The sequence below is a fragment of the Anguilla anguilla genome, chromosome 10 (assembly GCF_013347855.1).
Source record: "Anguilla anguilla isolate fAngAng1 chromosome 10, fAngAng1.pri, whole genome shotgun sequence".
Classification (NCBI taxonomy): Eukaryota; Metazoa; Chordata; class Actinopteri; order Anguilliformes; family Anguillidae; genus Anguilla; species Anguilla anguilla.
The window spans coordinates 41,803,304-41,827,568 of NC_049210.1; the positions used below are offsets into that span (position 1 = coordinate 41,803,304).

At 49.0% G+C, this 24,265-nt stretch overlaps 1 protein-coding gene across 1 annotated transcript in view; it reads right to left on the minus strand.

The window, feature by feature from the left end:
- Positions 1-1,971: 1,971 nt before the first annotated feature.
- oxct1a (3-oxoacid CoA transferase 1a) overlaps positions 1,972-24,265 on the minus strand; it is a 55,865-nt gene continuing 33,571 nt past the window's right edge. Inside the window, exons 13-17 of the mRNA XM_035380064.1 lie at positions 23,544-23,619; positions 13,220-13,309; positions 10,816-10,896; positions 2,962-3,063; positions 1,972-2,569 (exon numbers count right to left, since the gene is read on the minus strand). Coding sequence (XP_035235955.1) covers positions 2,534-2,569; positions 2,962-3,063; positions 10,816-10,896; positions 13,220-13,309; positions 23,544-23,619 — 385 coding nt within the window. The 3' untranslated portion in view covers positions 1,972-2,533. The remainder of the gene's footprint in view (positions 2,570-2,961; positions 3,064-10,815; positions 10,897-13,219; positions 13,310-23,543; positions 23,620-24,265) is intronic.

The following is a 24,265-nucleotide window of genomic DNA, read 5'->3' on the forward strand; positions in this document are numbered from 1 at the left end:
CCGAGTACCTTGTAGGTACAACCCACAGGTATACTCCTTGGGATCTGAACTATTAACATTGTGCTCGAGGCTGTGCGTTTGCCAGTTTAGCGGTTTCGTCCGTGACTGGCATCGTATATGGACACCGAAATAACGGCGGAACAGTATTCTAGTGACATGGATGCTCAATTGGGGGTCTGGGGTTAAGCTTTATGTCTAGCTGAATAGATTACAACTCATATTCTCTTTCATGTAGACAGGCGTGTTTCATTCAGGTTTTACAGATAACTCACCAATGACTTTCATTAATACGTACGTCTTAAATCGCTGATGTCAATCTACATTCTTTGCTTGTTAAATCACCTTGGTATTCTACATTGAATTCAATGGGCAGAAAGCTCTTTTGGCTTCAAGAGGTCACAGGAGGCACCCATGCACGACTCTATCCATTGTTTATAACCTGTATGTAGAAAATGTGGCTGCTCAGTTCACTTCACTGAGGAAACAGGTGCTTACACTGCAGTAGACACTGTTAAAAAGGAGCAGTTTAGGCTTTCAGACAGGCATGGCTCTAGCCTTTCGATTGCGGGGCGGGGGGGGGGGGGGGGGGGGGGGGTGGTACATTTTTCCCTTCGTTTCCCACCTCCTAGACAGATTGTGCACGAGGCGTCTGCCCTTGTCGCCTATGCATAGAATAAGGCTATTCACTTGAAGCCCAAAGACCTGTCCAGTATTTCAATTATTTCTGCTCACCAGATTTCGAAGCATTTATGAAAGGTTCAGTGTTCAGAACATTCATACATGTTCAATGAATAGGTAAAAATGGTAATACTTGCAAAAAAAGAGAGAAAAAAATCCGGATTGGAAATACGCACAGCATCTCCCATCGTGCATCTATTTCTAGCGGGTTTATAGGAAATTTATTGAGCAGTCAGTCAGCTGTTCTCCCACAGTGCGAGTGGCGTTGTCGGAGCTAGCACAGGCGGCGCGAGACTACGCATTATCTCTCCCGCCTGAGGCCGCCCGGCATGTGTGCGCAGGCAGTTTGCCGCCTCCCTGCGTTTCCGTTCTGGCAGATCCACGGGTCTTGTCTTGGCTACTGTTAAGCCGAAAGCCAGAGGGCACCTTATGGGATAGTAGGCATCAATCAAGCGCCGAACCGAAATAACAGCTGATCAGCTCGGGAAAGTATGTATAAACACAATGAAATAAAATGGGCGAAGTACCAGGCGTCTCGAGCCGACACAAGAGAGTAGAGACGGGCCTATTGCTAAACTGTTGCACCAGTCTTGATGACTGAACGACAGATAAGAATACTGTAAAGAATTTCTGTTTTACAACCCCGCGAAAATTAATAGCATCCAAGTGCACGCCCAAGGCCAAAACATTATCGCCCTTCTCAAGCACACAAGTAGATAAAAAAGAACGAAACGGAAGTTACCAGTCCATTCACGAGACGCCCGTTAAGCTTTGATGGCCGTTAACGGGTTTGTTCCAAGATGGGGATACACGCACAAGTGCTACGCTGCGCGAATCATCAGACTGTTACTAAGCAACAGAAGTTTAACAGATATCCAATTCCTGCACTTCCCATTCCAGTACAAACTGGGCATGGATTAATGAAGTCCACTCTAATAGCTCCTAGTTACCAGATAACTAGATAAATATACACGTGGGATTCTGGAGAGCTATGCATTGCAGTTATGCATTTCATTCTTCTATGAAATCACACTATTTGTTGTTTGACGCGGACTCATAAAAACGACTTTGTACGATATTCGTGTCCTCATTACACAATTCCTGGCTAAAATATGCATCCTTCCTAGATTACAAAGTGTGCTACCACAGAAATGTGTAAAACATTTGAAAGAAATATAAATATATAAATCGCACCCCCCCCTCACCCTCACACACACACACAGACACACAAACGCACATGACCAAGTCAATCTGTATCTCAAACTTTCAATTAAAAATACAATACAAATACAATGATTTTTACGAACCGCACATATTTATTTACAAAGGAAGAACAGAACACGCAAAGGGCACCGACAGGAAAGGTAAGGCTTCAAAAATGTTACCACCGACAGGCCAATGTGTGTGTCTCAGTGAGCACGTGCGAGTAATAACTTAAAACAATAGCACATACTCTAATTCCGTTTCAAACGAAAAAAAGGTAGACTAAAAACTAAATTAAAACCCAATAAGAGCTGGGCTTGAAATGTCACAGACGGGGATTCATTTCGGCACTACCCACCGGAGCAGACGGGATCTATTCCCGATATAATTTCGACCGCAGAGCGCTTAATACATATCTTACCCCCACAGGCATGATCAGCCTTCTAGATGTTTCTCTCGGTCTCAGTCAGTTTGAGTAATGAGAATGCTGCGCAAGATGCCTCGATCATTCCTGACACATTTCCATTCACAGACGTACAGAGGCAGCGGAAATGTTTATGATTTCTTCACTTTGTTCGTTTTGATAATGACTGGGAACTTGGCGTTCGTACCGTTTCAAATAAAAATGAAAAGTTTGTTCGTTCCTGAACATTTAGATTTGTTGCATCTGTCTTAAGTTCGGAGATACCTGTTTGAGAGAAGAGAATGGAGAAAAGGAAGAATGATCAGCATTATTACCCGGACAAAACACATAACTTAGCACTTCAATTTCACAGTACAGAACATTGTTTCTCTTGAAACTGTTCCATATAAATGCATTTTTATGAAAAATGATTATCATTCATGAAATAGCACAACAGTCAAAAAATAGAAGGTGGTATAATGAGCCAGCCAGGTTCCAGCTCTACAGTGGGAAAGGGGTATAATGAGCCAGCCTGGTTCCAGCTCTATAGTGGGAAAGAGGTATAATGAGCCAGCCTGGTTCCAGCTCCACAGTGGGAAAGGGGTATAATGAGCCAGCCTGGTTCCAGCTCCACAGTGGGAAAGGGAGATACGAGTCTCACACATTCCCACACTCACCTCAAAATCGGTACCGGTGCATTTCTTGATGTCATCGGGCGTTAGCCCCTCCCACACCTCGATCAGGGTGAGGCCTTTGCTCTGGTCCACGTCGAAGACGGCCTGGAGCGGGAACGAGGAAAAAAGCGTCAATCCGATAGCTCCCCCCCCCACCACCCCACCCGTGTGAGGGACCAAGGAAACCGAGAACTTGCGGGTTTGAATCCCACCATGATTCCACCTCGTTTGCATAGCTCAATTATTTTTTCCATCTGCTCATTCGTTTCACGTGAAAATGCTTTGACCAAAAAAAAAAAAAAAAATGAATGAATTTTACGCAATAGTGTCCTGATTACAAAAAATCCTAAGGAAATAATAATAATAATACATAATAAAAAAATTCTTACTGGAGAAGAGCCCAAAAGCAGTGTTTCATTCATTTTTAAGCTTAAGCAGCCCGACAGGCTCCCTTGAGGTGAAACAGTTTAGCCAAAGCTAAAAAAAAAAAGAAATGGAAAAAAAATAAATTCAGGCACAGCTTTAGCGCTGAACTGGGCTGCTAATTAAAAGGACCGTTGAGACGCAAAGAGCAGCCGGTGTTTCTAGGAAAGGACTGAAACAGCGGGAAAGCATGTTCGGCTGAGTGCGATCGCGCCTTTTCCCCCCGCTAACGCACTAGCCGCTAACATGTATCATCTTTTCGAGAGCAGCCAGGTGTACCCTTGAAACTCGCCCTCGTCCCTCGTCCCCCACCACCCCCCCCCCCCACCCCCCACCCCCCACCCCCGCTCTCATGCCCCAGCAAGGGCCTAAAGGAGGTGGACAAGATAGGACGCTGAACACAACCGTTTCTCTCCTGGAGAAATGCATGGTTTTTACTTATCTCTTTGCAGGACAAAGTTAAGGACAAATATATGAGCAGATACGCAGTCGAAGCTCAGTTACGATTTTCTGGAACATGAACACGGTGTCCTCTTATTGCCTGAACCGATTCCCAAAATAATTGCGGTCGCTCGTTCTGACTTGAAGTTGGTTTTTTTTTTTTTTGGGGGGGGGTGAGAGAGGCCATTTTCTCTCCTGTCCGTCATCAGGAGAGCCCGCTGTGAGTGACACAGTCTCGCTAGCATCGCTGGAGCGGCGAGCTTGTTAGGAGAGTAGAGCCACGATGGGCTGAATCACCAGCTCTGGGGGGGGGGGGGGAGGTGGGGGGGGGGCTATTTAACCCAGAATATGAACACCGGCCCAGTATGAATCTCTAAAGCCAGCCCCCAAGAGCTTCCATATCATAACACTCATTAATTGAACGGCTTAGTAGAAATCCTCGCCCTGGGCAGCTCACCCAACCGTACTTTTATTTTGACACAGAAAGCAGCTATGGAGTCGGACATTTCCTGAAGCAGTTCGGGCGAACTGCCCCACTCAAAGGGGCAGTCCAGATCCTGGCCTTTGGCTTGAGGGAAAATGAGGTGTTTGTTCATGTTCTGCCATCATTTCTGGAGGTCCTCCATTTTTGGAACTGGAATGGCCGCCTCGCCGTGCGGGGGAAAGGGACTGTGGTCTGGACACGATCGACAATCCGTCCTCAACATCGACTCCCAAGTACATGTTCATTTTTTTTTCCCCCTTCACAAACGCGGCTTGGTGAGTCAACATCAGTAATCACTCAGCTGAACACTGATAAAAATCGGTTGAGTTTAAGTTATGTAAAATAGCCCGGAGCTCTGCTGGTGGAAGCTAACGAGTATTGCAGCGAACCCGAGCACAACTCAGAAAACACGATCTAAAAATACGATGCAAGTTCCCCAAAAAAACGTGACGCTTTTAATGCGATTTTTGCTACAATTGACCCTTTTCCCCCTAAATTAAAGTGACGATCAAGATCTGCTTTGCTGGGATTTAAACGTTGTTTTTTTTAAAAGGGATTACGGTTTGTGGATTGCAGGCCTTTAATGATAAATGGAGCGCATTAAGGATGGCACACAGATTGAATTACTCCCAGATTCTCATTACACGCGCTCGGACTTTATCAGCCAGAGAAGTTGTTTAATGCAGCCAGCGCTGCTTTCTATCAAACGCTGCCCTTATTTACGTTTGTACAACTAATTGAGAATGCAGCCCATGTGAAGAGAGAAGGTGGCAAGGGGGGGGTTGAGGGGTTTATGAAGGCATATTGGAAACGATAACCAGATTTCACCAAGCGGGGGCGGGCTGGGGTGGGGGCGGGGGATTACTGGAGGTGGGGGGGTGGGGGGGGCGGGGGGTGGGCAGCGGAACACTGGTAATGCTGTTTCCAATTTCATATTTTACAGAGAGACAGAGAGAGAAAGAGAATGAGAGAAAGAGAGAGGACGGTAGGTTTCTTTGCGAACGCGACCGCGTTCGTCGATTCCTCCCAGTCTCTCCGGCTGTTTCCCTCCTTTCTTGTCCTGATCGGTTTGCACGGGCCCGAGCATCGCTGCAGTGGGGACTCCTACGCACTGAAATACGCAATTTAAAAAACCGGCTTTAGAGCACAAGACAAAAAAAAAAACAGGACGATAAAAAAGCCATAACTCTACACCTAATGCGTCAGCGCCAGATTACGCACATTGTGCAAGACGGATAAATACAGATTAATGATGAATATGACTATTGATCTTCAATTAGGTAAGGAGGCCTACAAATGAAGGTCAGTTTCCCGATCCATCACCCCAGCCTTGTCTGAAATTAAATTTACGAAGAAAGAAAGGTGCTTCAGTGACTCTTTCCTGTTACGTGAGACTTTGCTGCTTTTACTCAGAAGAGGCTGACGACTTAAATAAATTAAAATTCACGAAAATAGCACCCCTGAGCGACTTGAATTATACCCCTTTCCCCCTGTACTCCACGAGACAAAGCAGACCTCGTTCGTTCTGGCCCTGGGGCCCAGACTGCAATCGGAACAAGCGCCTGCATCGGCTGCGCCACTCCAGAACCCGCCACCTAAGCAGCAATCTTTCAAACTCACCACGACTGACTGAAAGGCATTATGGGAAATGTAGTGCGGCAATCACGCTGCCTGTGAGGTCACCAGGCAGAGTGTGGTACTGATGGCGGAGCAGAATGTTCCCCCTGGGATATTTGGCTGTTTTTGGCGGTATGTTAATGCTGCTGCTTCGGCCAAATTATTTAGATGAAGACCTACGGGTCATTAACTGCCAGATAAAATAAAATTCAAACTTCAAACTGCTACTTAAGTCATCGGAGCATATGCAAGGCTGCAATATTTTATTCTTTATTTCCTAGTACGACACTGACTCACACCAGGACCTTCTGGGGTGTATGCGTACGATCGTACGACAGTCACTTTAGACAAACTCCTGGCTCATCTCCCCAGGTTATCAGGAAGGCAGTGCCCATGCAGAGGGTGAACACAGATGCTCAGGCACTGAAGCTCACCACAAAGCCTAAACCTGCCGTTATTCCCCTATTTGTCCGGCAGATGCCGGCGCTCAGGATGGCTTGCAGAGATCCTGTGGCACAGCGGCAGAGCCGGCTCGGCAGCTAAGTGGCGGATCGGGTCCGAGTCGTGGGGGCTGCGGAATCGGACCCGGCTCCACGCCGGCCCTGCTCGTGTCTGGCCTCCACGGGGCAGACTCGGGGCCCGTCAGCGCGAGAGGAACCTCGTTACATCACACCGCCATCTCCGAGGCACGGCGAGAGCCCGCAGCGGCTTCCTCCTCTCGGTTAGGGGGGGGGGGGGGGAGAGAGAGAGAGACAGAGAGAGAGAGAAAGAGAGGGAGAGAGAGATAGAGAGAGAGAGAGAGAGAGAGAGAGAGAGAGAGAGAGAGGGGGGGAGAGAGAGAGAGAGGAGAGAGAGAGGCAGAGAGTGAGAGAGGTAGACAGAGAGAGAGGCAGGTAGAGAGAGAGAGGCAGAGAGAGATAGAGGCAGAGAGAGAGAGAAAGAGAGGCACAGAGAGAGAGAGAGACACAGGGAGAGAGAGAGAGAGAAAGAGAGAGAGGCAGAGAGATATAGAGACAGAGAGGCAGAGAGAGAGAGGTAGACAGAGAGAGAGGCAGGTAGAGAGAGAGAGGCAGAGAGAGATAGAGACAGACAGAGAGAGAGAGAGACACAGGGAGAGAGAGGGAGGGAGAAAGAGCGAGTGAGAGAAAGAGAGAGAGAGAGAGCGAGAGAGCGAGAGGCAGCCATGCATGACGGTACAGCCATCCCAACAAATGAGACCGCGCCCGCCATTCGGAAAACGGTCACGGGACGCAGAACGCAGAACGCCAGGCCTCCATCTGCTCCAGAAAGCAGACGCCGCCCCTTTCTGCCTCGCCTCTCGACCAATCAAATTACGGAGCTCTTCGTTTTCTTTCTCCGGTACTCCTCACCGTTTCCTCTTGCTCTGGTCAGTGCTAATACATCACAAACACGAGTCACGTGTTCACGCGCTATAAAACAGCGTTAATAACGCCGCTTCAGGACGGCTCGGTAAATGGTGTTGGGCGAACAGCGGCGTGGGTAAAGGTCAGTTTGTTGTTGTGATTTTTCGGGGTGGGCTCGGGCGAGCGGAGCACGGCAGCGTCCACGGCAACCCCGCGGGCGGGAGCGAACCCCGCGTGCGCCAGCTCAGCTTTCGCCGCGTCTGCTTCGCGGTAATCAGGTTTGACCGCGATGGCGACTGAACGCGGGCGTCGGTTTGACGTCACCCGGGGGGGGGGCTATCTGCTTCAAAAGAGAGCGGTGTTTGGGGGGGGGGGGGGGGCAGTCTTATTCACAGGTGAACAAGCCCCCGGTATCGAGTTTATAGGTTTTTTTTAATTCACAAATCTCAACGACACCCTTATCAATGAATAAGCGATGCTTGGAAATCCACGCCGAGAAACGGCAGGAGAAAGACACCGTGTCTTAACTACAAAAAACTAAAAATAAATTAATAAAACCGTAAATAAAATCTCACTGAGAGACAGCCCGGCTCCAAAATGGCACAAACATGCCGATACGTGAGAACGTGTGGACAATTCACACGCAGGTGCGATTTATCAACTGGCAACACCCGCAAAAAAAAATCCATATTAAGCTCGGAGCAAAGCTCAGGACAAAATGTACAATTAAGGAAACGCACGTACGGATTTAGGAAATGTCACAGCCAGATTTGGGATATCGCCTGAAGAGAAAATCAGTATATTTCCGTCACATTTCTCCACAAATTACTTCTGGCTCGGCTGTTCTGTTTTCTCTCAGTAGCTGTTACTTTATGATTCTCCTCTCCACTCTCCAGACAGTTTTTTTTTCTCTCAACCTCACATTTAAACTCGAATCCGTTTTATGTATTTTCCTTTTTTTCCCACTCTCTCTCTCTCTCTCTCTCTCTCTCTCTCTTTCTCGAGGCTGAGAGCGATAAGGACGGATGGCGGGAGCTCGCGGGCGGGCGAAACGCAGGTGCCGGGGTTTTCGCGATAATCGCGCGGCCCGCCCGCCCGGCCCGCCCGCCCGCCCCGGGTTCGAAGGCTGCCGGAGTCGGGGGACACCGCCGAGAGAACACGGGACAGCGAGAGGGGTTTAAACCGAAAACGAGGGCTAACGACTCAACTACGACAGCCATTTTGCTGTCATTTTTCGGCCATTTTACAGTTATAATTTTGGTGAAATGATACATTTTCAGTGACACCCTCATTGGGTAGTTCACTGCATATTCAGTTTGGTTACCCACCTTGGTTCACATTAGCAGCTGATATTAGTAACAATGAGAAAGTCTCAAGCTAGTCTATATGCTTAGCCTTCTATCCCGCATTTGGACAGTGGTTTCAAGTTAGCGGGTTTTTTTGATGAAATAAAATATGCTAAAAAGCAGACTTGCATAAGCTCTTTGCTCAGGGAAAAAGAGCTTTTTTAAAAAAAAATATATATAAAGACCAAGCACTTGGTGAGACTGTGCTCCAGCTCCCTCTGTGAAAATCCAGTGAACTAATGCACATGTAGTGAAGAGGAAAAAAAACAACAAAAATAAAAACGAAATCTTCGCACATTAGCCTCCATTTAGCCGGGGACGGCGGGAACGCGACACGGCGCTGCTCTGTGACGGGTGGGCCGCGGAGAAAGGGCGGGAAAATCCGCTCGCCGCGCCGGGCTGGGCAGATCCTGTCGCTGACAGGAAGCCTGGGCGGGGGGGGGGGGGAGAGGGGGCAGAACCTCGCAGCACTAAAGGTAATGAAGGTACTGACCTGGCAGAGGGCAAGGCCAGCGGCCTCTGAGCTGAGAGGGGGGGGGGGGGGGGCGGAAGGCGGGGTTGTGACACAGGGAGACTAGGGCGGGGTTAACCTTTCTAAATGTCGAAAGGCCAGATTCACCGTCCGGAGCGTGTGGCGCAATCTGTCTTCGGAACGGGAGGAACCCAGCGAAGCGAAGCGAAACCGCGAGCTGGATCGCTATAGCAACCGTCGGCGAGGAACGGGAGCTCTCTCTCCCTCTCTCCCTCTCACTCTCTGTCTCTCTATCTGTCTCTCTCTCTCTCTCTCTCTCTCTCCTCTCCTCTCCTCTCCTCTCCCCACACCAATCAAAAAAGTGTGACCTGAGGTGAAACGCCCCCCCCCCGGCTAATGGGAACGCGCCGTTCCGCTTCGTTCGTTCCGTGCGATCCGGCGCGGTCCTCCACCGTTCCCGACCGGCCGGGACACGTCCCGTCATCGTCACCGACGCCGAACCGCCTCTGGGCGACGGCGGCCGTTCGGTTTCGGGACCCACCGCGCCGCGCTCCCGATCAGCGGCGAGCGCGCGGTACGCGTCCCGCTCAGGACCGGAACAAGCGCCCGAGGCGCGATCGCTCACGGTTAATCCAGAGGAGCGGGAGAGTCGCCGAAAATGCTTCGTGAAAACGAGCCGCTCTCACATTGCCACGGAAACGAGTGGCGGGCGGCTTCCGCTCGCGCGTGTAATAAAATGAGTCGGAACGCGGCGGCGTCGTCCCTTAATGGCAGAATTCACCGTCTGTGGCAAGGCGCATTATCTCCTTATCTGCTTTGCAAACCGGGGGCCTCTGCGTCGGACAGATTCTCTGGACAGATCTCTTACGGCTGGAATTATTTTTTTTTCTTATCCCCCCTGGTGAAAACACGCGAGCCGGGATTAAAACGCTCCATCTTTAAATTCTTCAGAGCTTACGCCTCTGACTGCTTCCCGACACCGTTCCTCCAACTCAAACGGGAAACTGTAGTGTTTCGGTTCCGAGAGTGAAAGGAACAGTCGTTCTTCGGCTGTCCAGCCAATCAGAAAAAAAAAAAGTGGGCGGAGTAAAAGAGGGTTGTCAGGAGGCATTGAGTATGCCTGCAAGTTGCTGCTGTTATGACAACACTACTACTTAGGTGAGAAAGGAACTCCTGAAGTGGCCACAGGATGGAACCCCTCAGAAAACAAGCAGCAAGCGACGGTGGAGGCTAACGCGGCCTCTGACACAGCTGAACACCATGCAACCGAAGCGAGAATGCCGTTAAAATAGGTCTTCGCCAGGCTCTTGTTTTTGGAAAATGAAATCAGACGCCGGGTCCGTGGAGGGAGGCTGCAATTAAATTATGGTCAAAACAAACGCTGATCTTTGCTACCGGTTCTCTCCCCCCCCCCCGCGCCCCCGTGTCGAGGCGTTGGGACACTCGATCACACCCCCCATCACCCCCCCATTTTCCTGCCAGGAGGGATGAGGGAGATTTACTTCCCCCACCACTGGGGGGGGGGGGGACTACTGGGGAAGCCATAAAAAAATGATGAGTCTGAACACACACAAGCACTCCCCGGCCCGGCAGAACTCCCCGGCCCTGCAGAAACTCCAGAGCTTTCTTTCGTGTGTCTTCTTTTGTGTGTCTGCTGACCAACAGACAGAGGGAGAGAGATTAGAGTCAGAATGCGCTAACCGCTCTTACCTTTTCGGTGATGATGCGATCCACACACTGCTTCCCTGTCAGCGGCAGGTTGCACTTCTCCAGGATCTTGTGTCCGCCCCCCTGGAAGCACAGGGCCAAAGGTCACATGATCATTCTCTGCTGTGTCCCCCCCCCGCCAACCACAGCACACCCAAACATGTCAGCTGCACTGAGGCTAATTACAACAGAGTACAGCTACATCATGCCCCCCCCCCCCCCCCCCGACAAGGGTGGGGCAACCATGTGCTGTCAATCAACAACCTTTGCCCTCACAGCAATGCTACGATTGGCTGAAATCTCGAAACACGATAACTCAACCCATTTTTGTGGTTCATGTCGACCTCAGGATCCAACAAGATTAGAACCAGACTCCAGAACCAGACTCCTCTGCATTTTATTGTATCAGGTAAATCAGAGGGAGTTCAAGGGCTTGACTGCGTTTACACTCCTGAAGATTTACTGTGGCAATTTCAATTTGTTCAAGGGCGCCAACCACAGCTCCCCCCCAGGAGTTCCGAAGGGGCCTGCAGGGTTTGGGTCAGAGGGCCAGGCCCCCAAACACGGGGGCCAGATAGGCCTGGGGCCAAGAGTCAGAGAGCGTACCAGGGGGGAGCCACCCAACACCTGCTGCACCATCTGCTCCTGGAGAGCCGGGGAAACTGGAGAGTGTGTGTGTGTGTGTATGTTAGTGTGTTTGTGTGTGTGTGTATGTTAGTGTGTTAGTGTGTTTGTGTGTGTGTGTGTGCGCATGAGTGCTTGTGTGCTCACAAAACACTCATTCAGGTTTCCGCTTCAATTTCAAAGAAATACGCAGCTAAATAAAAAGTACACGGTGAAGGCAATCACACTGGGGAGAAAAAAACGTTTCTTTTAAAATGTCCCCAGGACTGGTGGGTGGGGGAGGCACGTGCACAATCTGGCCACCCGGTCGTTTTCCTCTCAGAGGTGGTGGCAGCAACCCACACCTTGCCATGAAAGCACATCCATCCATCCCCTCGTTCCTCATCCGTAATTCCGTCTCCCGGGTGATCTATGCTCCCTTTCCGACCGGCTCTTTAAATTGCAACCGCATCGCAGTCGCTAACCCCCCCTCCACCCACCCCCCCCGGCCGGCCGTCGCCACGGTATCCACATAAATATGACAGCGCTTCGACCGGCTGACGTCACAACGCTGAGAAGCGCGAATGGACTCCAGTGACCCGACAAATCGAAAACCGCCGGGGTCTTGGCCCCGCCCACTTTGCGCCTCGGCCAATGAAAGCCAGCGTTCTTTTTTTTTGTGTTTTTTTTAAAAATGTCCTTCTCTCCCAAAGTTTAATGGGTTATTTTTAGGTGCTTTAATAATTCCTAATTCCCTCCCTCACAACTGAAAACCGGTGATGCCCGAGAACTGGATTAAACCGAAGGAGCATTGCGCTATTTAAACCGCTACATACCGTAACCTCTAAACAAAGGGTGTCCTCGTAAGCCCTGAGTTCGTTCTGTTCTCCCACTCTGGAAAGCCCAGCCACATTCGCTGGCCCGGTTCAGTGCCGCAAAGTCCACCGGGGGGGAAACTCAGGAGACAATCGCTCGCTCTGTACCGCGCGTCCTTGAGTCCGCGTGACTGCCTGAGAGACTGAATGGAGCTCAGTCAGGCAGCCTCAGCTCTGTGTTCTGGGAGAGACCTTAGAAGGCTTAGCTTAGCCTCAGCTAGCGCCCCGGGTTGCGCGGGCGGGGTGGGGTGGGGGGGGGCGGGGGGGGCATCGCTGTACGCCAACTCAGATGTGCCTCACGTACAGCTTCAGGGTTTCAGTGCCCGCTGTGTCGCCACACAGCCGCACAATGGAGGGCCGCGGGGGCGCGAATAATTAGGAGACAAAGGCCAACGTATGACTGTATGGTGAGCACAAGCATAACAGAAGACAGCCGTGTCAGCACCTCGAATACATTTACATCACATTACAGGCATTTAGCACACGCACTTATCCACAGCAACATTTTTAAATGCATCCATTCTTGGATATATATACTGAAGCAATGCCGGTTAAGTAACTTGCTCAAGGGTACGACGGCAGTGTCCTCCTCGGGAATTGAACCTGCGACCTTTGGGTTACAAGTCCAGCTCCTTACCCGTTACACTACACTGCCGCAACACCGCATCACATTCGGTCTCTAAGAGCTTATCCAGAGTGATTTACGGAGCTCACAGTATACCGTATATTTTTTAAAAATATAATCTATTTATACGGCTGGGTATTTTACTGAGCAAATTGAAGCACTTTGCGGAACAGCAGGGTCCCACCTGGGGACCCAACCTACGTGGTTAACAAGACCGGTTGCCAGTTCCGCGCTTTAGATCCGTCAAGGCTGTGAAATAACGGAAACAGCGCGAATCGCGGATGACAGCTGGAGTCGGGACTACCTTCGCGGAATGCTCCATGGTAACCACCACCTTGGTTCCAGCGCTGGCGACAAGGTCCATGGCTCCTCCCATGCCTTTGACCATTTTACCCTGCAAGACACACACACACACACACACACACACACACACATGAGCAAGGCACAGAGAAACGCTGTGTGCTCTCATCGCATCGGAGATCCAGCTCCGTATTCTACCTGTCAATGAGCCTGAAAGATTAGAGTTAGAGTTGACATGGACGGTAAATCTCCAGGAACAGGGATGGGCAGCCCTGGCCTAGTGGCCATGGCAATGCGTGACATCACTCATGGAGGCCATACCAGGCCTGAGTTCAAACCTTCCGTGCGCCGGTGACCTTGGTGACCATTGTGACGTCACAAAGGCAGAGCCTCCCGTCGGCTCTTTAAGGAAGTCAGGCTGGACCGTTTTGATCCCAGCTATGAATGGTTGTGTTGGCATTCTGCACCAGAAGTGCCGCCAGGCATGAAGACTTGTTGAGAATGTTTGTGCTGATGTGTGATATTTGTTTACCCTTTCCAGGGCATGTTTATCCATGCCTGGGTACTGCTCTGCAACTTTCCACACAGAAACATTTACAGCACGGTACAGTGTGATGACACACACACACACACACACAATATCATTCTCTCTCTCTCTCACACACACACACAGCATCATTCTCTCTCTCACACACCCACACACACAGACACGAACGCAGGAATGCACAGAAGCAGGCACGTGCACACACACAAACAGACGCACACACACACGCACACAGACATGAAGGCATCCACACAAGTAGGTGTGCACGCACACACACACACACACACACACCCATGAATACAATGAGGCCCTGGCACGTCTTTTTGTTCTGAGTGATGGGGCGACCTTGTGCAGACGCTCGCAGGTGAAGTCAGGCAGAGGCGGACGGGCACACACAGACCAATCCCCTCCTTTCCTGGGCCATCCCACGATCCTATGCAGCAACACGCCTCGTCCACAAATTTACGGTGTGATGACATCACGCTCCCTGCCAGGTGTGCCGACGAAGCTGAGGAGGCGATTATCCGCTGCTCACGTTTTACCGCCAAAATTTACCACCCAGAGAAAGGGGGGGGGGGGCATGTAGGCCAGGATGAATGGGGCTAGTGGAGGAGGGGGTGTGGGAGTAGAAACCTGGCGATTCGGAGGTATTAGGAGGGAAAGGTAGAGTACAGAAGCCGTGTCAGCTTCTGTTTGACTGTGACTATACTGTTGACTATACCCGATGTGTGTGTGTGTGTGTGTGTGTGTGTGTGTGTGTGTGTGTGTGTGTGTGTGTGCTTGCCTGTATGTGTGGACCTGGGCTGCACTGAATGCCTTTTGTTTCACACTAATTTAGCCACAGCAACACATATATCTACACACAAAAACAGTACTAACTACCGTCACCCTTTGCTCACGCTCTTGATTAAAGTGCTATTGAAGTGCATTACATAGCAATTAAAAAAAGCACCAGAGCGCACGCTCACGCGCTCCTGTGGATACGGAGCTGGTTGGGCTCAGAATGAGGGTCACGGCTGAAGTCAGCACTACAGGGAGTGGGTAACAAGAGCGGAGTCATCTCATCAACTCTCCCTCCATGCAAACTCAGCCAACGGAGCCCTAATGACACAGTAATTACACGGATATGCAGGCAATTTAGCATAACAATGGGCTTCTCGTAGATACGAAAAAAAGAAGATATTGTCAGATATAAACATGAAGTCACACACATCCTCATAGCACAGGTGAGCAAGGAAGGTCCTCGCTATTTCTGGATTTCACGCCAACTGTTTACACACACTGATTTAATTTAATGAGAGTTAATTGCCCCCATATCCTTTACGCGTTCTGACACCGGTGCTAACTTCCTAACTAGCGTGAAAATGACAGCTGAAGACAAGATGTATGAAACATTCTACTGTGGTTTAATCTGCAAGGTCAGAGCTGTGACCTTCATTCCTGGTCCTGGAGAGCCACAGGGTCTGATGGTTATTGTTCTCACCTAAATATTTGCAACCAATTCAGACCCAAGAAACCAGGTGAGGTGAGCCAACTGTGTAATCAACTACTTAATTAATTGATCAATTAAGCGCCAAGCAACAACAAAAGCCAGCAGGCTCTCCAGGACCAGGAATGAAGATCTCTGGGTTAGGGGGCTTCCCGACATTCTGCTATACCTTTCACCATTACCACCCACTCTCACGTGCACCTGGGTCACATGACCTCTCGTGGACTCACCTCCCTTCTCACTACCACACAGGAAGTAGGGGCCAAGACGAGGCGAAACGCGCACAGCGGACGAGAGAGAGAGAGGCGGAGGGGGCCCCCCGGCCCGCCACGGAAGAACGCCCCCGTCCCCCGCCGCGCCGTCTCGGCCACCTCGCCTCGCAACGACCCCGCGGGGGCAGAATTTACGATGCCGGTCAGAACCGGCCCGGCGGTACCAAACGATAGCGGCTCGCGGCGCGGAGCCGGCTGGGGAGGCTTTGACGGTCATCTTCTCGGAAAAACCGAACCGTGAAAAAAAGAGACGCAGGGGCACAAATAATCGAGCGGGAAAAGCCAACGTGATTTCAGGATTTAACGTGCGAGTATAAAAGCCTTCACCCGCATTCTATGTGATTTAACTGAAAAAGAAAAATTGAATAAATACATAAATAAATACGTAAAAACCAGTTCCAACACTGAGTGCGTGAGCGCACGTTTATGTGTTTATGAGGCTTGTGTGCATGCGTATGTGTGTCTTTGTGTCTTTATGTGGTGTTTGGACATGTGCGTCTATGTGTATGTATGTGTGTGTGTGTGTGTTTATGTGTGTATGTGTTTCTGTATGTGTGTGTTTATGTGTGTGTGTGTATGTGTGTGTGTGTGTGTGTGTGTATGTGTTTCTGTATGTGTATGTGTGTGTGTGTGTGTGTGTGTGTGTGTGTATGTGTGTGTGTGTGTGTGTGTGTATGTGTTTCTGTATGTGTGTGTGTGTGTGTGTGTGTGTGTGTGTGTGTTTGTGTACAAAGTCAGCAGGAAGCTCAGCACTCTTGAGGGCTGCCTCTGGCTTGGCCGGCCCCTCATTGGCTGCTTTCTAATTTAATCCCGCTGGTTTTGGAGGGAGACAGAAACCTGCCTTGTGTACATTTTTGGCCTCTTACTGAGAAAGCGCTGTTGCTAGGAGACTGGAGCATGGATCACCTGTGGCTAGAACCACCAAAGGCTTTTATGAGACTAATGACTTTATGCCGTTATACTCCTGTTCACCTTATGGAGAGAGAGAAAGGGGGGGGAGAGAGAGAGGAGGGAGATAGTGAGAGACAGAAAGAAGAAGGAGGGCAAGAGAGGGAGGGACAGAGATAGAACGAAGAAGGAGGGCAAGAGAGGGAGGGACAGAGAGATGGAACGAGATGGATGGAGATGGGGCAGGGAGAAGATGAAGAGTCTAAAAGGGGCAAGGGATGACGGATAGAGGGAGTGAGAAAATGAGAGCGAGAGAAATGGAGCCCCAGAGCAGGGCGATCGAGAAGTTGCGCCGTTTGAATTTTGCGGGCTTACCCCCCCCTCCCCGCCCCCCCCCCCAAGCCGGTGGCTGAGCCCCCGATGGAACGGGAGCGCGGCACAAACAGGCAAAGCTTTGCGGTCTCAGCATCGCATGCCTCTCCCAGATAACAACCTGCACACCCGAGCATAATGCCCCCACTCCCATTTACATAATCCAGGTGAAGGGCCGTGTGCAAACAGCGTGACATATATACTGTAATGTCTGGCCCAGATCCATTAGCTGATGCCGCAGCGATTCCTCTGCAACATTTATTCTAACCCCCCTCTGCCCCTGCCCCCGCCCCCGCCACCGCCCCCGCCCCCATTCCCGCCATGGCTCCCCATCTCATTTCGCCCTTAGCCTTTAGCCCCGCGGTAAATCGCCACGGTTGCCAGAAGGAGGCATCATCCCCCAAATGCGGGGGATTTTGAAAGAAGAATCCACGAGATAAGTCTGAAACCAAAACAAACATGGAAATCAATGGTAGATGGGAGCAATTTAAAAAGGAGGTATGGGGTGAAAAGCCTTTAAAAAAAAAAGGTGTGACCGAATTTTCGGGGTGCGCGAAACATGCACAGATTGGTGGAAGCGCATCCGATCCCTCTGGAATACAAATCAGATCAGAAAACACTGAAAAGGCATTTATAAAGCCGCTCTCTCCACTGTTAGGAAATACGATGACTGGACGTTCCAAACAGGGAACAAATAAAGGGGAGAATAGAATTTGCGAAAATAAAAAATAAATAAACGGCCATCAGTATTCTGATCCACGAATCACCCCTCCTTCGACATCCCGCACGGCGTCCTGAAATTGAGACGTCAGGAACGGCCCGAATACTCAGAGCTCTCGCTCACTCGCTCGCTCGCTCCGTTTTTTGACCACATGCCAATAAAACCAATTTGGGGCTTCAAACGAACATCTGAAGCCCGTTCTCCTCCGCTAGTAATCACCGCCATATCGCGGGCGTCGCCTCGGGCGCCATTAATGGAAAAGAAACGAAAACACAAATCTGAATCCCCGCGTCTTCGCCCGGGCACACTTCCCTCCCGTTTGATGAGGGATTGCAGAGGCGGGAACAGAGAAAACATGAAGAGGACGAGAATCTCTCTAATGGAAGTTTTTTTTTTAATGGCATACACCCTATTATGCAATGATACGTATAAAAATATGTACCACAGAAGAGGAAAAAAAAACTACGGTACTATGATACTAAAGTGACAGTTTAAATAAAAAGGCTTTTTTTAAAAAAGCCAATATAAGACACTAAGAGCACTCTTCATTGATGTATGTCATGACAGTGCTTTCCAACACAAAACAATTTTCTAAATTATTCTGGACGGTTGTCTTTTTCTCCCTCTTAAAAACGTTGCGCCTAACACAGGGTTGAGCGCGTTTGATTCCCACCCAAATTTGGAACGACCAATCGCCGGCAAGCGCGGACACGCATACGCCCCCCGCTGTCGATTCGGGAGAGCGCAGACATCCATGGTCAAGACCATTCTGAGCACTTGGCAGGTGAGCAGGGTGGGCTCCCTAGGATTCGGAAGGCCCCGTTAGGCCAGTTTGTCATAGTTTAGGTTAAACTAACCGTAAGGATGCGGATTTGAATATATATATATATATATATATATATATATATATATATATATATATATATATATATTGCAAATAACGGTCATAGCCTTTTTAGATACAGTTCACCAATAATAATCTTTCAAGGGAGATTTTGTTGAATATATATTCAATTTTTACTAGAAAGAGACTGCACAATAGCTCTGCGCTACGCCCTGTATTAGCATTGTGCTAAACCCTGTATTAGCATTGTCCTACACCATGAATTAGCATTGTGCTATGCCATGAATTAGCATTGTGCTATGCCATGAATTAGCATTGTGCTATGCCATGAATTAGCATTGTGCTATGCCATGAATTAGCATTGTGCTATGCCATTTATTAGCATTGTGCTATACCCTGCATTAGCATTGTGCTACAGCCTGTACTAGCATTGTGCTATATGCTGTACGGCTCTGTTATTGAAGCATTCATCTCGTCAGCTGTCTGTTCAGACAGAACCTCTGTTCTTAAGTGTCTGAACTCACTCCAATAAAAAAGAAAACAGAAAAAAAAAGTATATTAAAAGGGGCAGATTCATGGAGAAGGGCAACTCAGAACACAGCACTTAGCACCAAGAATGTTTCCATGACAACAAATAAAATCCCACCCCCAACCCCACCACCCCCACCAAACCTCTCCATCAACAAAATGAGGCAGCTACCATATCACATAAAGTTGTTCTCATTTCATTTATATATGAGATGCAACTAAAGCAGAAATAATCTTTGCAAGACACATAAAGGAAAAGCAAATGTTTGAATTTTAACTGCCATATTTTTGCACATTCATTGCCTGCTGTGTAATATTGTCTAGATCTCTGAGCAAATATAATAACATCTACAAGTCATCAGTCCATGCTCAGTTGGTCTAGTATCTGTAGATCTATGCATTGCTACATGGACTTGGAAAAAAACTTCCTGTCATGTGAGAGGAAATAAGGAAGAGCTGGGTTGTGTGAGGGAAGTGAGTTAGCAAAACTTCGTTTTTCCTGGGTTTGCTTAAGAAAGAATATTTGTCAGCAATATTACAGTTAGCTAGATGGAAAATTGTCGTTTTTCACACTCTTAATTTTAAAAAAGTAAGATGATGTGCGTATATAATATTTCAAGACTGTGACGTTTCCCAATGAGAACTTATGTTTTGTGTATATTTACAAAAAGGCTAGCTGTCATACAATTCCCCATAGCATGAGCTCCCCTGACAGTCACCTACTGGAATGTACCTGCTCAGATTGTCCTGTAGGCTGCTCAAGAAGAGAGCACTCAACAAATACAAAAAAATGAATAATAAATATTTTTAACAGCAGTAGCACCGAAAGTGAAGTGACCCAAAATGACCCTCGCCTCACCAGAACCACTCACCCACCCTTGCCCTCGCCCCCCCCCCACCCAATTTCGACAACAGCCTGAAGTCCTCTCTGCATGACAAATACTTTGAACGTGGCAGGACGGGTGTCGTGTGGGAAATTGATTGATTGAAGTGGGCTCTGATTGGCTCAGATTTCAGCAAGGTTCTTAACAAGGGTTGCCAGGGTTAAGGGTCCTCACGACTCAGCAGGAGAGATTCCAGAGCCAACAGCACAGCTGGGGGGCGGGAGTGGGGGGGGGGCGGGGGGGGGTTCTGATAGGCCGACCGCCTCAAAACATGTTCGGCATTTTGTGTATGTGTGTGCATGCATGTGCGTGTGTGAGAGACAGTTTGTGTGTGTGTGTATGTGTGTGTGTCGGCTTTGAAGAGAACTTGTCAACAACTTTGCTTGATCCGGCATCCGCCTCAAAGGCTAATGAGCAGCAATCCCTCAAGAGGGCATTAACAAACACCGCATTCACCAGTTCGAGATGTTTTCCATTAATAATGCAATTTTCATTCCCATTTTTTTTTTCTTTTCTTCAAATTTGAAGCAGCCGATCATATTCATAGGCCTGTCGCAACAACTCAAGGATTTTTGCCAGTTTGGGAGAAACTGCGTCAAAGCACAAGCACATTTCTCTCCCCTAGTCCATCAGCCGAACGATGCAGTCACTCCGCAGTCTATCGGCCAAACAGCGCAGTCACTCTGCAGGCTATCAGTCCAGCTGTGCAGTAACACTGCAGTCTATCAGTCCAGCTGCGCAGTCACACTGCAGTCTATCAGTCCAGCTGTGCAGTAACACTGCAGTCTATCAGTCCAGCTGTGCAGTAACACTGCAGTCTATCAGTCCAGCTGCGCAGTAACATTGCAGTCTATCAGTCCAGCTGCGCAGTAACATTGCTGTCTACCAGCTGAGCTGCGCAGTCACTCGCTCAGCAGACCATGGGTGTTTTCACATTTTAAAATTGTGTTGAGAGAGAGAGGAGTGATTCAACGCGATTGTACATTTAAACACCCCCTTCCAACAAAAAAACTGTCTCTGCTTTCCTCTCTCTCTATAATAAAGAATATCTGAATATTAAAACACTAATATATATTCACAATCTGACAGCTTTTTTCCCCTTTGAGCTGAAAAAATGCCACATTAGCCAAAAAAAGAAACCGAAACTGAGCATTTTGCCAGTAAAAGCTGCACCCTGGGATAGGACTGCGTAGACATTAGAATACTACTTTATTATTGTGCCATTTCCAAGGCAGTTTAGAGAGCGAGAGAGAGAGTGTGTGACAGAGCGAGAGAGGGAGACAGATGAAGAGTGAAAGAAATACAGGGAGCTATAAAACGAGAGAGAGAAATGGAACCCCAAAGCAGTGATCTGTGTGTGTGTGTGTGTGTGTGTGCGCGCTTGTGCGTGTGTTTGTGTGCATGTGCGTGTGCGTTTGTGTGTGTGCGTGTGCGTTTGTGTGTGTGCGTGTGTGTGTTTCTGTGCATGTGCTTGAGTGTGTTCGTGTGTGTGTGTATGCGTGTGTGCGCGTGTGTGTGCGCGTGTGTATGCGTGTGCGTGAGCGAGAGAAAAACGGAAAAAGAGAGAGAAAGTGTGTCTGAGGAATCGTCCGTAACTTTTCCGTTATCTGTAAAAACAGAAAGCATGTTCTTTTCACACCCCTCCTCTGCCTCTCCTCCTCCTCCTCCTCCTCCTCCCCCTCCTTTTTTAAAGCTAGCAGCAAAAACGATTAGCAAAAACAGCGAAGGTTAATTCAACAACTCACAACACAGGCCAACGAGCTAACGGGCTAACGAGCTAACGGGCTAACGGGGTCGGCCGCGTTCCTCCGGCTCGGCAGCGCTGGAGTAATTACAGGGACGAGCCGAGCTCCGCGCCAGGAACAGGCCAGCGAACGGCAGCTCCCCTTTCCACCAGGACACGGACTTGAGTAGCATCACGCTGCGGAAAGTGAGAGTGTGAGGGTCACGCGCAACAACATGGGCACCAGCATGGCTTCGGTTCAAATCCCCGGTGGGGGTAGCGCTCTAACACCCTTCAGAAAAGTCATCTAAAGCCCTGGTTTTCAACAGGGGGACCGCAGACTCCAGGGGGTCCTTGAAGAAACTGTAGGATGTCCCAGGCCAGCTATGCAATGACTATGCACAGATTTGAGAAAGCATTTCAAAATATAAAACCTTTTTTATTTATAATCCTTTTTAAAGTATGGTGGGGGTCCCTGGATCTGAAAAGACTGAAAACCCCCTGATCTAAAGAGGCAGGTGACGTATGAACGGTCAAAAACAACAACATCACTGCAGCCAACGGAAGCTGAACAAACAAACAACCAGCCAACCAGGAAACTAATAAACTTCAGTAAGTCTGTATGGTGGGAGAGAGGGAGAGAAGACAGGAGTCCTGGCGGGACAGAGCAACCCCCCCCCCCCCAGCCCACCCCAGTCCAGTGATGGGGAGGTTGGGGGTTGCCAGTTTGCATCCAGCTGTATCACTCTCAAACCCATCCCTGTACGCAAATTTGCTACTTCATTACCTTCATTACTTTCTGTGCACACTGTGAATATGAAACGCTTTCTTCAGCCACGACCTCTTCCTCCCTCTACCTCTCTCTGTCCACTTTTTCTTTTTTTATATCTTTACTTTGGCAAGTGGTTTGTTATCATTATCTACCTGCGCTGGCCTTACCCAGCTGAAAACTCTAATGTATTGTGTGGGTAACTGCCTGCTCCACACGTCTCACATTTGGCCATGATTAATTGTAATGGATTGAAGTTTAATAGTAAAGAGGCAGTCTCATTAACAAAAGCACAATGAGATCGTAGCAGAAATGTAATTTCCGCAGGCTTTAAGTAGGCCCGGCCCTTTTCTTAAAATTACTTTGAGAGACATTAAATTAAGCCGACCCTACATGTAAAAAATGTGCCCCTTTGGAGCTGACAGATTAGGTTTGTTCTGCCGCGATGGCGATTAAGAGGCACGAGCTGCGAGAGGCACTTATAACAGCCTTTAACCCACTGACTTCAACGCTAATCTGAGCGTTAATTATATTTCGCTTCGGCGAAAATAATTTTGCGGGTCGTACGTTTTTTCCGCCCCGTCTCTGATAACGTGATTATTTTCACTGACACGAGGGTAAAATCTCCAAAATAAACCAGCCGGGGCTTTTAAAAAAAAACTGCCAGTCCGCCGCTGGGGGTATTAGGATCAAGGGAGCCGAGTAATAAAAGGAGAGAGGGGCAATTATGTGTGATTCATTACAAGGAGCCCTGCGATCGGTTAGCCTCTGGAGAAACACAGCCTTTAACAGCTGGCCTCCTCCAGCACGGGAGACCAGACACAATAAAGCTCCACTGCTAACGAAAGTCCAGACAACAGATACACAGGGGTTAGGAGACAACTACATCTGTACGTACTGTGTTTTATGTACACACACATGTACACACGCACGCATGCGCGCACGCGCACACACACACACACACACACACACGCACGCGTGTGCACACACAAACCCACACTCACACACACACACACACACACACATACACGTGTGCACACACAAACACACACTCACACACACACGTACGCAAACACAAACCCACACATACAAACATATTTACACACATAAAAACACGCACGAATGCACACACACACGCACACACACACACTCATATTTAGAAAGCTCAACCCCGGTCCTGGGGGACGTCCCATAACAGCCGAATGCATCACAGGGCAGACACGACGCTGCCCCCCCCCTGCCCTCCAATGAGGCTCCATGTGAGAAGCGGCGGTAACCACGGGAACGCACTCACCGGAATCATCCAGTTGGCCAGGTCTCCGTGCTTGGACACCTGCATGGCACCCAGCATCGTCAGATTGATGTGGCCCCTGGGGGGGGGGGGAGAGGAAGAAAAATCAATACCGAAATCAATTAATCAGCCAATCAAGCTGATCAATCAAAGATTCAGCCAGGTAAGAAGTAAATGAATTTTATCGACAGATCAATCAGTAAATGAATAGGCATATCAGTCAGGCAGTAAGCAGTCCAATCAGGGTCTGACACAGTCGATTTTTAACTGGGCCACTGAACCAATGCACATCACGGCTCAAGGGTGCAACAGCGCCCCCTGTCTTTGATATGCTTCAGACACAAGACCATCCGAGCCGATATCAAGTGCCTCTCAGACAGGATGGTCTGAATGACAGGTGTCAGCTCTCATGTCTGGATGATTGAGTACCATCTCAAAGTTCTGTCTTTCACACCTGTAAAACTTAGTATCATCCAAAAGTTCTCTTTCACACCTGTACGACTGAGTACCATCCAAGAATTCTCTCCTTCACACCTAGACAGACGATGCTGTGGACACCCTTACCTTAAGTAAGTCATTTCAGCTTCAGAGATATGCACTATCACACACAGAAGTGTGTGTGTGTGTGTGTGTGTGAGTATATGTGCGTCCATGTTGTTGACAGAGTATGTGTGTGTGGAAATGTGTGTGTATGTGTGCGCGCGCGTGTGTATATGAGTGTGTGT